This window comes from Oncorhynchus nerka, linkage group LG5 (genome assembly GCF_034236695.1).
Source record: "Oncorhynchus nerka isolate Pitt River linkage group LG5, Oner_Uvic_2.0, whole genome shotgun sequence".
NCBI classification, from domain to species: Eukaryota; Metazoa; Chordata; class Actinopteri; order Salmoniformes; family Salmonidae; genus Oncorhynchus; species Oncorhynchus nerka.
In genome coordinates this window covers 21,771,155-21,788,374 of record NC_088400.1, presented here as the reverse complement: position 1 = coordinate 21,788,374, position 17,220 = coordinate 21,771,155, and the positions used below count along the sequence as shown (strand labels likewise).

Genomic DNA, 17,220 nt, shown 5'->3' with positions numbered 1-17,220 from the left:
TGTAATGTTTATTGTTATTTTTAATTGTTTATTTCACTTTTGTATATTATCTACTTCACTTGCTTTGGCAATGTTAACATACTTTCCCATGCCAATAAAGCAAATGAATTGAATTGAATTGACAGAGAGAGAGAGAGAGAGAGAGAGAGAGAGAGAGAGAGAGAGAGAGAGAGAGAGAGAGAGAGAGAGAGAGAGAGAGAGAGAGAGGCAAAGACCGAGACACAATAGAGAACATATTAAGAGAACATACTATTTTGGTGTTTGTAATACGTGTAGTCGTTGTTCACACCTTTCTCTCCAACGAAGGGCAGGGACCAGGTGAAGACATCCATGAAGTTGGGAAGCCAGTAGGGATGAGGGGAACAGTTGAACTGGCGGATGTTCATCACGTTGTTCTCATATTTCAGAACCGCCGCTGTGAGAGAGCGAGAGTGGGCAGGCCTGTTACACACTCATAGCCTACTGGTGTGTGTGCGTGCGCGCGTGCGTGCGTGTGTCTCGGACCTTTGTTGTTGTAGACGTCCAGGTAGTTAGGTGCTGAGAAGATGGTGATGAGGGAGGGGAAGCCTGTAGTCTGACTCTTTCTGTACATTCGGTAACTAAACAGGGACACAGTCAGGGAATCCAGATTAGGATTAGGGTTAGGGTTAGGATTCCATAGATTGGGGTTGAACATTAAGGGGTGTAGGGTTAAATATATGGTTGTTGTGTGGTTAAGGTTAGACTTGACTATGGACAACTGCGTTTAGAAATGGAATGATTTGATTATGAAACCTGACGCTGCAAACACTTAAACCACATCCCCACCCCCAAACACTTAACCCACATCCCCACCCCCAAACACTTAACCCACACTCCCACCCCAAACACTTAACCCACATCCCCACCCCCAAACACTTAACCCACATCCCCACCCCCAAACACTTATCCCACATCCCCCACCCCCAAACACTTAACCCACATCCCCACCCCCAAACACTTAACCCACATCCCCACCCCCAAACACTTAACCCACATCCCCACCCCCAAACATTTAACCCACATCCCCACCCCCAAACACTTAACCCACATCCCCAGCCCCCAAACACTTAACCCACATCCCCAGCCCCCAAACACTTAACCCACACCCCCACCCCTCAAACACTTAATCCACATCTCCACCCCCAAACACTTAACCCCCACCCCCAAACACTTAACCCACACCCCCAGCCCCAAACACTTTACCCCCATCCCCACCCCTCAAACACTTAACCCCCATCCCCATCCCCACCCCTCAAACACTTAACCCCCATCCCCACCCCTCAAACACTTAACCCCCAACCCCACCCCCAAACACTTAACCCCCATCCCCACTCCCCAAACACTTAACCCACATCCCCACCCCAAACACTTAACCCCCATCCCCACCCCCAAACACTTAACCCCCATCCCCACCCCAAACACTTAACCCACATCCCCACCCCCAAACACTTAACCCCTATTCCCAGCCCCCAAACACTTAACCCCATCCCCACCCCAGAAACACTTAACCCCAACCCCAGCCCCCAAACACTTAACCCCAACCCCAGCCCCCAAACACTTAACCCACATCCCCAGCCCCGGATCAACACACACTGTGGTGGACAGGTGAATGTTTTCAAACATAATACATTAAGTTAGAGTTTACTGTCACTATGTCACTCACCATGTGAAGAATAACACATTGTTTTGTCAATAACCAAAGAAAAAGTAGGGCTCCTCTTACCCAGAATCTTGCGCTTCATGTGCTCTGATGACTGACAACAAGTTGTTGGTCTGTAGAAACTCACACACTGCAGGGTAACTGGAGAGAGAGAGAGATTTCATTCTGAACAACCCTGCATTATATCAGACTAGGATAGTAGGCCTATTCTGAAACAGTTTACATTGAATGACCACCAGGGGTCATCATTAAGCCCAAAATGAATAGCAGAACCAGCTCTAGTAGGAGGGCAGTGTATGTTCCTCTCAGTAGACTGGTGTAGGCTCCATATTGTATAGCACCATATTATGACAACAGTCTCAACTATCCATCACTCCAATCCTCTGGTCTCTCATTTTATTAATCTCTTTTTTCTCCCTCACTCCCCATCTCTCTCAAGCTCTTTTTTCCTCACTGTGTCTTAATATCAATCACCAATCTAGCAATAGTAACCAGTAGTCATGGAAACAGAACGGTACAGTCTCCCTAGGGATTGTGGGATGTTTTTTGTTTTTTTATATATTTTTTTATACAAATTTGACAAAATGTACATTAATGTATGTACAAAGACTTTACCATATCCCAAGCCCTCCCTCCACACACCTCAGTCCACCCACCCCAACCCCCTCCAAGCCACCCACCCCAATCACCCCATATACCGAACCCACACCCTCCCTCAGTTCGGTCCTAGAAAACAACAATTGTGCAGAGACATCACAACAAATAAACAAACAAAATACAGGGGGGAAATCATTAGTCTCACATACAAACAACTCAACACACAAGATACAGGGGGAATCATTAGTCTCACATACAAACAACTCAACACACAAGATACAGGGGGGATCATTAGTCTCACATACAAACAACTCAACACACAAGATACAGGGGGAAATCATTAGTCTCACATACAAGCAACTCAACATACAAGATACAGGGGGAAATCATTAGTCTCACATACAAACAACTCAACACACAAGATACAGGGGGAATCATTAGTCTCACATACAAACAACTCAACACACAAGATACAGGGGGAAATCATTAGTCTCACATACAAGCAACTCAACACACAAGATACAGGGGGGAAATCATTAGTCTCACATACAAACAACTCAACACACAAGATACAGGGGGAAATCATTAGTCTCACATACAAACAACTCAACACACAAGATACAGGGGAAATCATTAGTCTCACATACAAACAACTCAATACACAAGATACAGGGGGAAATCATTAGTCTCACATACAAACAACTCAACACACAAGATACAGGGGGAAATCATTAGTCTCACATACAAACAACTCAATACACAAGATACAGGGGGGAAATCATTAGTCTCACATACAAGCAATTCAACACACAAGATACAGGGGGGAAATCATTATTCTCACATACAAACAACTCAACACACAAGATACAGGGGGAAATCATTAGTCTCACATACAAGAAACTCAACACACAAGATACAGGGGGAAATCATTAGTCTCACATACAAGCAACTCAACACACAAGATACAGGGGGAAATCATTAGTCTCACATACAAACAACTCAACACACAAGATACAGGGGGAAATCATTAGTCTCACATACAAACAACTCAACACACAAGATACAGGGGGGGGATCATTAGTCTCACATACATACAACTCAACACACAAGATACAGGGAGGGGGAATCATTAGTCTCACATACAAACAACTCAATACACAAGATACAGGGGGAATCATTAGTCTCACATACAAACAAATAAGCAAACAATATACAAGGGGGGAATCATTAGTCTCACATACAAACAACTCAACATACAAGATACAGGGGGAAATCATTAGTCTCACATACAAACAACTCAACACACAAGATACAGGGGGGAATCATTAGTCTCACATACAAACAACTCAACACACAAGATACAGGGGGATCATTAGTCTCACATACAAACAACTCAACACACAAGATACAGGGGGAAATCATTAGTCTCACATACAAACAACTCAACACACAAGATACAGGGGGAAATCATTAGTCTCACATACAAACAACTCAACATACAAGATACAGGGGGAAATCATTAGTCTCACATACAAGCAACTCAACACACAAGATACAGGGGGAAATCATTAGTCTCACATACAAACAACTCAACATACAAGATACAGGGGGAAATCATTAGTCTCACATACAAACAACTCAACACACAAGATACAGGGGGAAATCATTAGTCTCACATACAAACAACTCAACACACAAGATACAGGGGGAAATCATTAGTCTCACATACAAACAACTCAACACACAAGATACAGGGGGAAATCATTAGTCTCACATACAAACAACTCAACATACAAGATACAGGGGGAAATCATTAGTCTCACATACAAACAACTCAACACACAAGATACAGGGGGAAATCATTAGTCTCACATACAAACAACTCAACACAAGATAGGGGGAAATCATTAGTCTCACATACAAACAACTCAACATACAAGATACAGGGGGAAATCATTAGTCTCACATACAAACAACTCAACACACAAGATACAGGGGGAAATCATTAGTCTCACATACAAACAACTCAACACACAAGATACAGGGGGAAATCATTAGTCTCACATACAAACAACTCAACACACAAGATACAGGGGGAAATCATTAGTCTCACATACAAACAACTCAACACACAAGATACAGGGGGAAATCATTAGTCTCACATACAAACAACTCAACACACAAGATACAGGGGGAAATCATTAGTCTCACATACAAACAACTCAACACACAAGATACAGGGGGGGGAATCATTAGTCTCACATACAAACAACTCAACACACAAGATACAGGGGGAATCATTAGTCTCACATACAAACAACTCAACACACAAGATACAGGGGGAATCATTAGTCTCACATACAAACAACTCAACATACAAGATACAGGGGGGAAATCATTAGTCTCACATACAAACAACTCAACACACAAGATACAGGGGGGAAATCATTAGTCTCACATACAAACAACTCAACACACAAGATACAGGGGGGGAAATCATTAGTCTCACATACAAACAACTCAACACACAAGATACAGGGGGAAATCATTAGTCTCACATACAAACAACTCAACACACAAGATACAGGGGGAAATCATTAGTCTCACATACAAACAACTCAATACACAAGATACAGGGGGAAATCATTAGTCTCACATACAAACAACTCAACACACAAGATACAGGGGGAAATCATTAGTCTCACATACAAACAACTCAACACACAAGATACAGGGGGAAATCATTAGTCTCACATACAAACAACTCAACACACAAGATACAGGGGGAAATCATTAGTCTCACATACAAACAACTCAACATACAAGATACAGGGGGAAATCATTAGTCTCACATACAAACAACTCAACACACAAGATACAGGGGGAAATCATTAGTCTCACATACAAACAACTCAACACACAAGATACAGGGGGAAATCATTAGTCTCACATACAAACAACTCAACACACAAGATACAGGGGGAAATCATTAGTCTCACATACAAACAACTCAACACACAAGATACAGGGGGGAAATCATTAGTCTCACATACAAACAACTCAACATACAAGATACAGGGGGGAAATCATTAGTCTCACATACAAACAACTCAACATACAAGATACAGGGGGAAATCATTAGTCTCACATACAAACAACTCAACACACAAGATACAGGGGGAAATCATTAGTCTCACATACAAACAACTCAACACACAAGATACAGGGGGAAATCATTAGTCTCACATACAAACAACTCAACATACAAGATACAGGGGGAAATCATTAGTCTCACATACAAGCAACTCAACACACAAGATACAGGGGGAATCATTAGTCTCACATACAAACAACTCAACACACAAGATACAGGGGGGAAATCATTAGTCTCACATACAAACAACTCAACATACAAGATACAGGGGGAAATCATTAGTCTCACATACAAACAACTCAACACACAAGATACAGGGGGAAATCATTAGTCTCACATACAAACAACTCAACACACAAGATACAGGGGGAAATCATTAGTCTCACATACAAACAACTCAACATACAAGATACAGGGGGAAATCATTAGTCTCACATACAAACAACTCAACACACAAGATACAGGGGGAAATCATTAGTCTCACATACAAACAACTCAACACACAAGATACAGGGGGAAATCATTAGTCTCACATACAAACAACTCAACACACAAGATACAGGGGGGAAATCATTAGTCTCACATACAAACAACTCAACACACAAGATACAGGGGGAAATCATTAGTCTCACATACAAGCAACTCAACACACAAGATACAGGGGGAAATCATTAGTCTCACATACAAACAACTCAACATACAAGATACAGGGGAAATCATTAGTCTCACATACAAACAACTCAACACACAAGATACAGGGGGAAATCATTAGTCTCACATACAAACAACTCAACATACAAGATACAGGGGGAAATCATTAGTCTCACATACAAACAACTCAACACACAAGATACAGGGGAAATCATTAGTCTCACATACAAACAACTCAACACACAAGATACAGGGGGAAATCATTAGTCTCACATACAAACAACTCAACACACAAGATACAGGGGGAAATCATTAGTCTCACATACAAACAACTCAACACACAAGATACAGGGGGAAATCATTAGTCTCACATACAAACAACTCAACACACAAGATACAGGGGGAAATCATTAGTCTCACATACAAACAACTCAACACACAAGATACAGGGGGAAATCATTAGTCTCACATACAAACAACTCAACACACAAGATACAGTGGGGGAAATCATTAGTCTCACATACAAACAACTCAACACACAAGATACAGGGGGAAAGTCTCATTAAGCAAACAAGATCTCACATACAAACAACTCAACATACAAGATACAGGGGGAAATCATTGGTCTCACATACAAACAACTCAACACACAAGATACAGGGGGGGGGGAATCATTAGTCTCACATACAAACAACTCAACACACAAGATACAGGGGGGATCATTAGTCTCACATACAAACAACTCAACACACAAGATACAGGGGGGAAATCATTAGTCTCACATACAAACAACTCAACATACAAGATACAGGGGGGAAAATCATTAGTCTCACATACAAACAACTCAACACACAAGATACAGGGGGGAAATCATTAGTCTCACATACAAACAACTCAACATACAAGATACAGGGGGGAAATCATTAGTCTCACATACAAACAACTCAACACACAAGATACAGGGGGAATCATTAGTCTCACATACAAACAACTCAATACACAAGATACAGGGGGGAATCATTAGTCTCACATACAAACAACTCAACACACAAGATACAAGGGGGGTGAAATCATTAGTCTCACATACAAACAACTCAACACACAAGATACAGGGGGGGGGAAATCATTAGTCTCACATACAAACAACTCAACATACAAGATACAGGGGGGAATCATTAGTCTCACATACAAACAACTCAACACACAAGATACAGGGGGGAAATCATTAGTCTCACATACAAACAACTCAACACACAAGATACAGGGGGAAATCATTAGTCTCACATACAAACAACTCAATACACAAGATACAGGGGGGATCATTAGTCTCACATACAAACAACTCAACAAGATACAGGGGGAAATCATTAGTCTCACATACAAACAACTCAACACACAAGATACAGGGGGAAATCATTAGTCTCACATACAAACAACTCAACATACAAGATACAGGGGGGAAAAATCATTAGTCTCACATACAAACAACTCAACACACAAGATACAGGGGGGGAATCATTAGTCTCACATACAAACAACTCAATACACAAGATACAGGGGGAAATCATTAGTCTCACATACAAACAACTCAACACACAAGATACAGGGGGAAATCATTAGTCTCACATACAAACAACTCAACATACAAGATACAGGGGGAAATCATTAGTCTCACATACAAACAACTCAACACACAAGATACAGGGGGAATCATTAGTCTCACATACAAACAACTCAACACACAAGATACAGGGGAAATCATTAGTCTCACATACAAACAACTCAACACACAAGATACAGGGGGGAAATCATTAGTCTCACATACAAACAACTCAACACACAAGATACAGGGGGAAATCATTAGTCTCACATACAAACAACTCAACACACAAGATACAGGGGGAAATCATTAGTCTCACATACAAACAACTCAACACACAAGATACAGGGGGAAATCATTAGTCTCACATACAAACAACTCAACATACAAGATACAGGGGGAAATCATTAGTCTCACATACAAACAACTCAACACACAAGATACAGGGGGGAAATCATTAGTCTCACATACAAACAACTCAACACACAAGATACAGGGGAAATCATTAGTCTCACATACAAACAACTCAACACACAAGATACAGGGGGAAATCATTAGTCTCACATACAAACAACTCAATACACAAGATACAGGGGGGAAATCATTAGTCTCACATACAAACAACTCAATACACAAGATACAGGGGGAAATCATTAGTCTCACATACAAACAACTCAACACACAAGATACAGGGGAAATCATTAGTCTCACATACAAACAACTCAACACACAAGATACAGGGGGAAAATCATTAGTCACATACAAACAACTCAACACACAAGATACATGGGGAAATCATTAGTCTCACATACAAACAACTCAACACACAAGATACATGGGGGAAATCATTAGTCTCACATACAAACAACTCAACACACAAGATACAGGGGGGGAAATCATTAGTCTCACATACAAACAACTCAACACACAAGATACAGGGGGGAAATCATTAGTCTCACATACAAACAACTCAACACACAAGATACAGGGGGGGAAATCATTAGTCTCACATACAAACAACTCAACAACAAGATACAGGGGGATCATTAGTCTCACATACAAACAACTCAACAAACAAGATACAGGGGGGGAATCATTAGTCTCACATACAAACAACTCAACATACAAGATACAGGGGGGAAATCATTAGTCTCACATACAAACAACTCAACACACAAGATACAGGGGGAAATCATTAGTCTCACATACAAACAACTCAACACACAAGATACAGGGGGAAATCATTAGTCTCACATACAAACAACTCAACACACAAGATACAGGGGGAAATCATTAGTCTCACATACAAACAACTCAACATACAAGATACAGGGGGAAAATCATTAGTCTCACATACAAACAACTCAACACACAAGATACAAATCATTAGTCTCACATACAAACAACTCAACATACAAGATACAGGGGGAAATCATTAGTCTCACATACAAACAACTCAACACACAAGATACAGGGGGAATCATTAGTCTCACATACAAACAACTCAACACACAAGATACAGGGGGGAAATCATTAGTCTCACATACAAACAACTCAACACACAAGATACAGGGGAAATCATTAGTCTCACATACAAACAACTCAACACACAAGATACAGGGGGAAATCATTAGTCTCACATACAAACAACTCAACATACAAGATACAGGGGGGAAATCATTAGTCTCACATACAAACAACTCAACACACAAGATACAGGGGGGAAATCATTAGTCTCACATACAAACAACTCAACATACAAGATACAGGGGGAAATCATTAGTCTCACATACAAACAACTCAACACACAAGATACAGGGGGAATCATTAGTCTCACATACAAACAACTCAACACACAAGATACAGGGGGGAAATCATTAGTCTCACATACAAACAACTCAACACACAAGATACAGGGGGAAATCATTAGTCTCACATACAAACAACTCAACACACAAGATACAGGGGGGGAAATCATTAGTCTCACATACAAACAACTCAACACACAAGATACAGGGGGAAATCATTAGTCTCACATACAAACAACTCAACACACAAGATACAGGGGGGGAATCATTAGTCTCACATACAAACAACTCAACACACAAGATACAGGGGGAAATCATTAGTCTCACATACAAACAACTCAACACACAAGATACAGGGGGAAATCAACTTACACAAGATCTCACATACAAACAACTCAACACACAAGATACAGGGGGAAATCATTAGTCTCACATACAAACAACTCAACACACAAGATACAGGGGGAAATCATTAGTCTCACATACAAACAACTCAACACACAAGATACAGGGGGAAATCATTAGTCTCACATACAAACAACTCAACACACAAGATACAGGGGGAAATCATTAGTCTCACATACAAACAACTCAACACACAAGATACAGGGGGAAATCATTAGTCTCACATACAAACAACTCAACACACAAGATACAGGGGGAAATCATTAGTCTCACATACAAACAACTCAACACACAAGATACAGGGGGAAATCATTAGTCTCACATACAAACAACTCAACACACAAGATACAGGGGGAAATCATTAGTCTCACATACAAACAACTCAACACACAAGATACAGGGGGAAATCATTAGTCTCACATACAAACAACTCAACACACAAGATACAGGGGGAAATCATTAGTCTCACATACAAACAACTCAACACACAAGATACAGGGGGAAATCATTAGTCTCACATACAAACAACTCAACACACAAGATACAGGGGGAAATCATTAGTCTCACATACAAACAACTCAACACACAAGATACAGGGGGGGAAATCATTAGTCTCACATACAAACAACTCAACATACAAGATACAGGGGGGAAATCATTAGTCTCACATACAAACAACTCAACACACAAGATACAGGGGGGAAATCATTAGTCTCACATACAAACAACTCAACACACAAGATACAGGGGGAAATCATTAGTCTCACATACAAACAACTCAACAACAAGATACAGGGGGGGAAATCATTAGTCTCACATACAAACAAGATACAAGGGGGGGAAATCATTAGTCTCACATACAAACAACTCAACACACAAGATACAGGGGGGAAATCATTAGTCTCACATACAAACAACTCAACACACAAGATACAGGGGGGAAATCATTAGTCTCACATACAAACAACTCAACACACAAGATACAGGGGGGAATCATTAGTCTCACATACAAACAACTCAACATACAAGATACAGGGGGAAATCATTAGTCTCACATACAAACAACTCAACACACAAGATACAGGGGGAAATCATTAGTCTCACATACAAACAACTCAACACACAAGATACAGGGGGGAAATCATTAGTCTCACATACAAACAACTCAACACACAAGATACAGGGGGAAATCATTAGTCTCACATACAAACAACTCAACACACAAGACAGGGGGAAATCATTACATACAAACAACTCAACACACAAGATACAGGGGGAAATCATTAGTCTCACATACAAACAACTCAACACACAAGATACAGGGGGAAATCATTAGTCTCACATACAAACAACTCAACACACAAGATACAGGGGGAAATCATTAGTCTCACATACAAACAACTCAACACACAAGATACAGGGGGAAATCATTAGTCTCACATACAAACAACTCAACACACAAGATACAGGGGGAAATCATTAGTCTCACATACAAACAACTCAACACACAAGATACAGGGGGAAATCATTAGTCTCACATACAAACAACTCAACACACAAGATACAGGGGGAAATCATTAGTCTCACATACAAACAACTCAACACACAAGATACAGGGGGAAATCATTAGTCTCACATACAAACAACTCAACACACAAGATACAGGGGGAAATCATTAGTCTCACATACAAACAACTCAACACACAAGATACAGGGGGAAATCATTAGTCTCACATACAAACAACTCAACACACAAGATACAGGGGGAAATCATTAGTCTCACATACAAACAACTCAACACACAAGATACAGGGGAAATCATTAGTCTCACATACAAACAACTCAACACACAAGATACAGGGGGAAATCATTAGTCTCACATACAAACAACTCAACACACAAGATACAGGGGGAAATCATTAGTCTCACATACAAACAACTCAACACACAAGATACAGGGGGAAATCATTAGTCTCACATACAAACAACTCAACACACAAGATACAGGGGGAAATCATTAGTCTCACATACAAACAACTCAACACACAAGATACAGGGGGAAATCATTAGTCTCACATACAAACAACTCACATACACAAGATACAGGGGGAAATCATTAGTCTCACATACAAACAACTCAACACACAAGATACAGGGGAAATCATTAGTCTCACATACAAACAACTCAACACACAAGATACAGGGGGAAATCATTAGTCTCACATACAAACAACTCAACACACAAGATACAGGGGGAAATCATTAGTCTCACATACAAACAACTCAATACACAAGATACAGGGGGAAATCATTAGTCTCACATACAAACAACTCAACACACAAGATACAGGGGGAAATCATTAGTCTCACATACAAACAACTCAACACACAAGATACAGGGGGAAATCATTAGTCTCACATACAAACAACTCAACACACAAGATACAGGGGGGAAATCATTAGTCTCACATACAAACAACTCAACACACAAGATACAGGGGGGAAATCATTAGTCTCACATACAAACAACTCAACACACAAGATACAGGGGGAAATCATTAGTCTCACATACAAACAACTCAACATACAAGATACAGGGGGGGAAATCATTAGTCTCACATACAAACAACTCAACACACAAGATACAGGGGGAAATCATTAGTCTCACATACAAACAACTCAACACACAAGATACAGGGGGAAATCATTAGTCTCACATACAAACAACTCAACACACAAGATACAGGGGGAAATCATTAGTCTCACATACAAACAACTCAACACACAAGATACAGGGGGAAATCATTAGTCTCACATACAAACAACTCAACACACAAGATACAGGGGGAAATCATTAGTCTCACATACAAACAACTCAACACACAAGATACAGGGGGAAATCATTAGTCTCACATACAAACAACTCAACACACAAGATACAGGGGGAAATCATTAGTCTCACATACAAACAACTCAACACACAAGATACAGGGGGAAATCATTAGTCTCACATACAAACAACTCAACACACAAGATACAGGGGGAAATCATTAGTCTCACATACAAACAACTCAACACACAAGATACAGGGGAAATCATTAGTCTCACATACAAACAACTCAACACACAAGATACAGGGGGAAATCATTAGTCTCACATACAAACAACTCAACACACAAGATACAGGGGGGAAATCATTAGTCTCACATACAAACAACTCAACACACAAGATACAGGGGGAAATCATTAGTCTCACATACAAACAACTCAACACACAAGATACAGGGGGAAATCATTAGTCTCACATACAAACAACTCAACACACAAGATACAGGGGGAAATCATTAGTCTCACATACAAACAACTCAACACACAAGATACAGGGGGAAATCATTAGTCTCACATACAAACAACTCAACATACAAGATACAGGGGGAAATCATTAGTCTCACATACAAACAACTCAACACACAAGATACAGGGGAAATCATTAGTCTCACATACAAACAACTCAACACACAAGATACAGGGGGAAATCATTAGTCTCACATACAAACAACTCAACACACAAGATACAGGGGGAATCATTAGTCTCACATACAAACAACTCAACACACAAGATACAGGGGGAATCATTAGTCTCACATACAAACAACTCAACATACAAGATACAGGGGGAAATCATTAGTCTCACATACAAACAACTCAACACACAAGATACAGGGGGAAATCATTAGTCTCACATACAAACAACTCAACACACAAGATACAGGGGGAAATCATTAGTCTCACATACAAACAACTCAACACACAAGATACAGGGGAAATCATTAGTCTCACATACAAACAACTCAACACACAAGATACAGGGGAAATCATTAGTCTCACATACAAACAACTCAACACACAAGATACAGGGGGAAATCATTAGTCTCACATACAAACAACTCAACACACAAGATACAGGGGGAAATCATTAGTCTCACATACAAACAACTCAACACACAAGATACAGGGGGAAATCATTAGTCTCACATACAAACAACTCAACACACAAGATACAGGGGGAATCATTAGTCTCACATACAAACAACTCAACACACAAGATACAGGGGGGAATCATTAGTCTCACATACAAACAACTCAACACACAAGATACAGGGGGAAATCATTAGTCTCACATACAAACAACTCAACACACAAGATACAGGGGGAAATCATTAGTCTCACATACAAACAACTCAACATACAAGATACAGGGGGAAATCATTAGTCTCACATACAAACAACTCAACACACAAGATACAGGGGGGAAATCATTAGTCTCACATACAAACAACTCAACACACAAGATACAGGGGAAATCATTAGTCTCACATACAAACAACTCAACACACAAGATACAGGGGGAAATCATTAGTCTCACATACAAACAACTCAACACACAAGATACAGGGGGAAATCATTAGTCTCACATACAAACAACTCAACACACAAGATACAGGGGGAAATCATTAGTCTCACATACAAACAACTCAACACACAAGATACAGGGGGAATCATTAGTCTCACATACAAACAACTCAACACACAAGATACAGGGGGAAATCATTAGTCTCACATACAAACAACTCAACACACAAGATACAGGGGAAATCATTAGTCTCACATACAAACAACTCAACACACAAGATACAGGGGGAAATCATTAGTCTCACATACAAACAACTCAACACACAAGATACAGGGGGAAATCATTAGTCTCACATACAAACAACTCAACACACAAGATACAGGGGAAATCATTAGTCTCACATACAAACAACTCAACACACAAGATACAGGGGGAAATCATTAACTCAACACACAAGATACAGGGGGAAATCATTAGTCTCACATACAAACAACTCAACACACAAGATACAGGGGGAAATCATTAGTCTCACATACAAACAACTCAACACACAAGATACAGGGGAAATCATTAGTCTCACATACAAACAACTCAACATACAAGATACAGGGGGAAATCATTAGTCTCACATACAAACAACTCAACACACAAGATACAGGGGGAAATCATTAGTCTCACATACAAACAACTCAACACACAAGATACAGGGGGAAATCATTAGTCTCACATACAAACAACTCAACACACAAGATACAGGGGGAAATCATTAGTCTCACATACAAACAACTCAACACACAAGATACAGGGGGAAATCATTAGTCTCACATACAAACAACTCAACACACAAGATACAGGGGGAAATCATTAGTCTCACATACAAACAACTCAACACACAAGATACAGGGGGAAATCATTAGTCTCACATACAAACAACTCAACACACAAGATACAGGGGAAATCATTAGTCTCACATACAAACAACTCAACACACAAGATACAGGGGGAAATCATTAGTCTCACATACAAACAACTCAACATACAAGATACAGGGGGAAATCATTAGTCTCACATACAAACAACTCAACACACAAGATACAGGGGGGAAATCATTAGTCTCACATACAAACAACTCAACACACAAGATACAGGGGAAATCATTAGTCTCACATACAAACAACTCAACACACAAGATACAGGGGAAATCATTAGTCTCACATACAAACAACTCAACACACAAGATACAGGGGGAAATCATTAGTCTCACATACAAACAACTCAACACACAAGATACAGGGGGAAATCATTAGTCTCACATACAAACAACTCAACACACAAGATACAGGGGGAAATCATTAGTCTCACATACAAACAACTCAACACACAAGATACAGGGGAAATCATTAGTCTCACATACAAACAACTCAACACACAAGATACAGGGGGAAATCATTAGTCTCACATACAAACAACTCAACACACAAGATACAGGGGGAATCATTAGTCTCACATACAAACAACTCAACATACAAGATACAGGGGGGAAATCATTAGTCTCACATACAAACAACTCAACACACAAGATACAAATCATTAGTCTCACATACAACAACTCAACACACAAGATACAGGGGGAAATCATTAGTCTCACATACAAACAACTCAACACACAAGATACAGGGGGAAATCATTAGTCTCACATACAAACAACTCAACACACAAGATACAGGGGGAAATCATTAGTCTCACATACAAACAACTCAACACACAAGATACAGGGGGAAATCATTAGTCTCACATACAAACAACTCAACACACAAGATACAGGGGGAAATCATTAGTCTCACATACAAACAACTCAACACACAAGATACAGGGGGAAATCATTAGTCTCACATACAAACAACTCAACACACAAGATACAGGGGGAAATCATTAGTCTCACATACAAACAACTCAACACACAAGATACAGGGGGAAATCATTAGTCTCACATACAAACAACTCAACACACAAGATACAGGGGGAAATCATTAGTCTCACATACAAACAACTCAATACACAAGATACAGGGGGAAATCATTAGTCTCACATACAAACAACTCAACACACAAGATACAGGGGGAAATCATTAGTCTCACATACAAACAACTCAACACACAAGATACAGGGGGGAAATCATTAGTCTCACATACAAACAACTCAACACACAAGATACAGGGGAAATCATTAGTCTCACATACAAACAACTCAACACACAAGATACAGGGGGAAATCATTAGTCTCACATACAAACAACTCAACACACAAGATACAGGGGGAAATCATTAGTCTCACATACAAACAACTCAACACACAAGATACAGGGGGAAATCATTAGTCTCACATACAAACAACTCAACACACAAGATACAGGGGGAAATCATTAGTCTCACATACAAACAACTCAACACACAAGATACAGGGGGAAATCATTAGTCTCACATACAAACAACTCAACACACAAGATACAGGGGGAAATCATTAGTCTCACATACAAACAACTCAACACACAAGATACAGGGGGAAATCATTAGTCTCACATACAAACAACTCAACACACAAGATACAGGGGGGAAATCATTAGTCTCACATACAAACAACTCAACACACAAGATACAGGGGGAAATCATTAGTCTCACATACAAACAACTCAACACACAAGATACAGGGGGAAATCATTAGTCTCACATACAAACAACTCAACACACAAGATACAGGGGGAATCATTAGTCTCACATACAAACAACTCAACACACAAGATACAGGGGGAAATCATTAGTCTCACATACAAACAACTCAACACACAAGATACAGGGGGGAAATCATTAGTCTCACATACAAACAACTCAACACACAAGATACAGGGAAATC

The 17,220-nt window shown here is 40.0% G+C and overlaps 1 protein-coding gene across 2 annotated transcripts in view; it reads right to left on the bottom strand.

Annotated features, from left to right (window-relative positions):
* LOC115124837 (protein phosphatase 3 catalytic subunit alpha-like) overlaps window positions 1-17,220 on the bottom strand; it is a 99,736-nt gene that overhangs the window by 37,954 nt on the left and 44,562 nt on the right. For both annotated transcript variants that reach the window (XM_065018457.1, XM_065018458.1), the window contains exons 7-9: window positions 1,745-1,822; window positions 505-599; window positions 290-415 (exon numbers count right to left, since the gene is read on the bottom strand). In XM_065018457.1, the coding sequence (XP_064874529.1) occupies window positions 290-415; window positions 505-599; window positions 1,745-1,822 (299 nt within the window). The remainder of the gene's footprint in view (window positions 1-289; window positions 416-504; window positions 600-1,744; window positions 1,823-17,220) is intronic.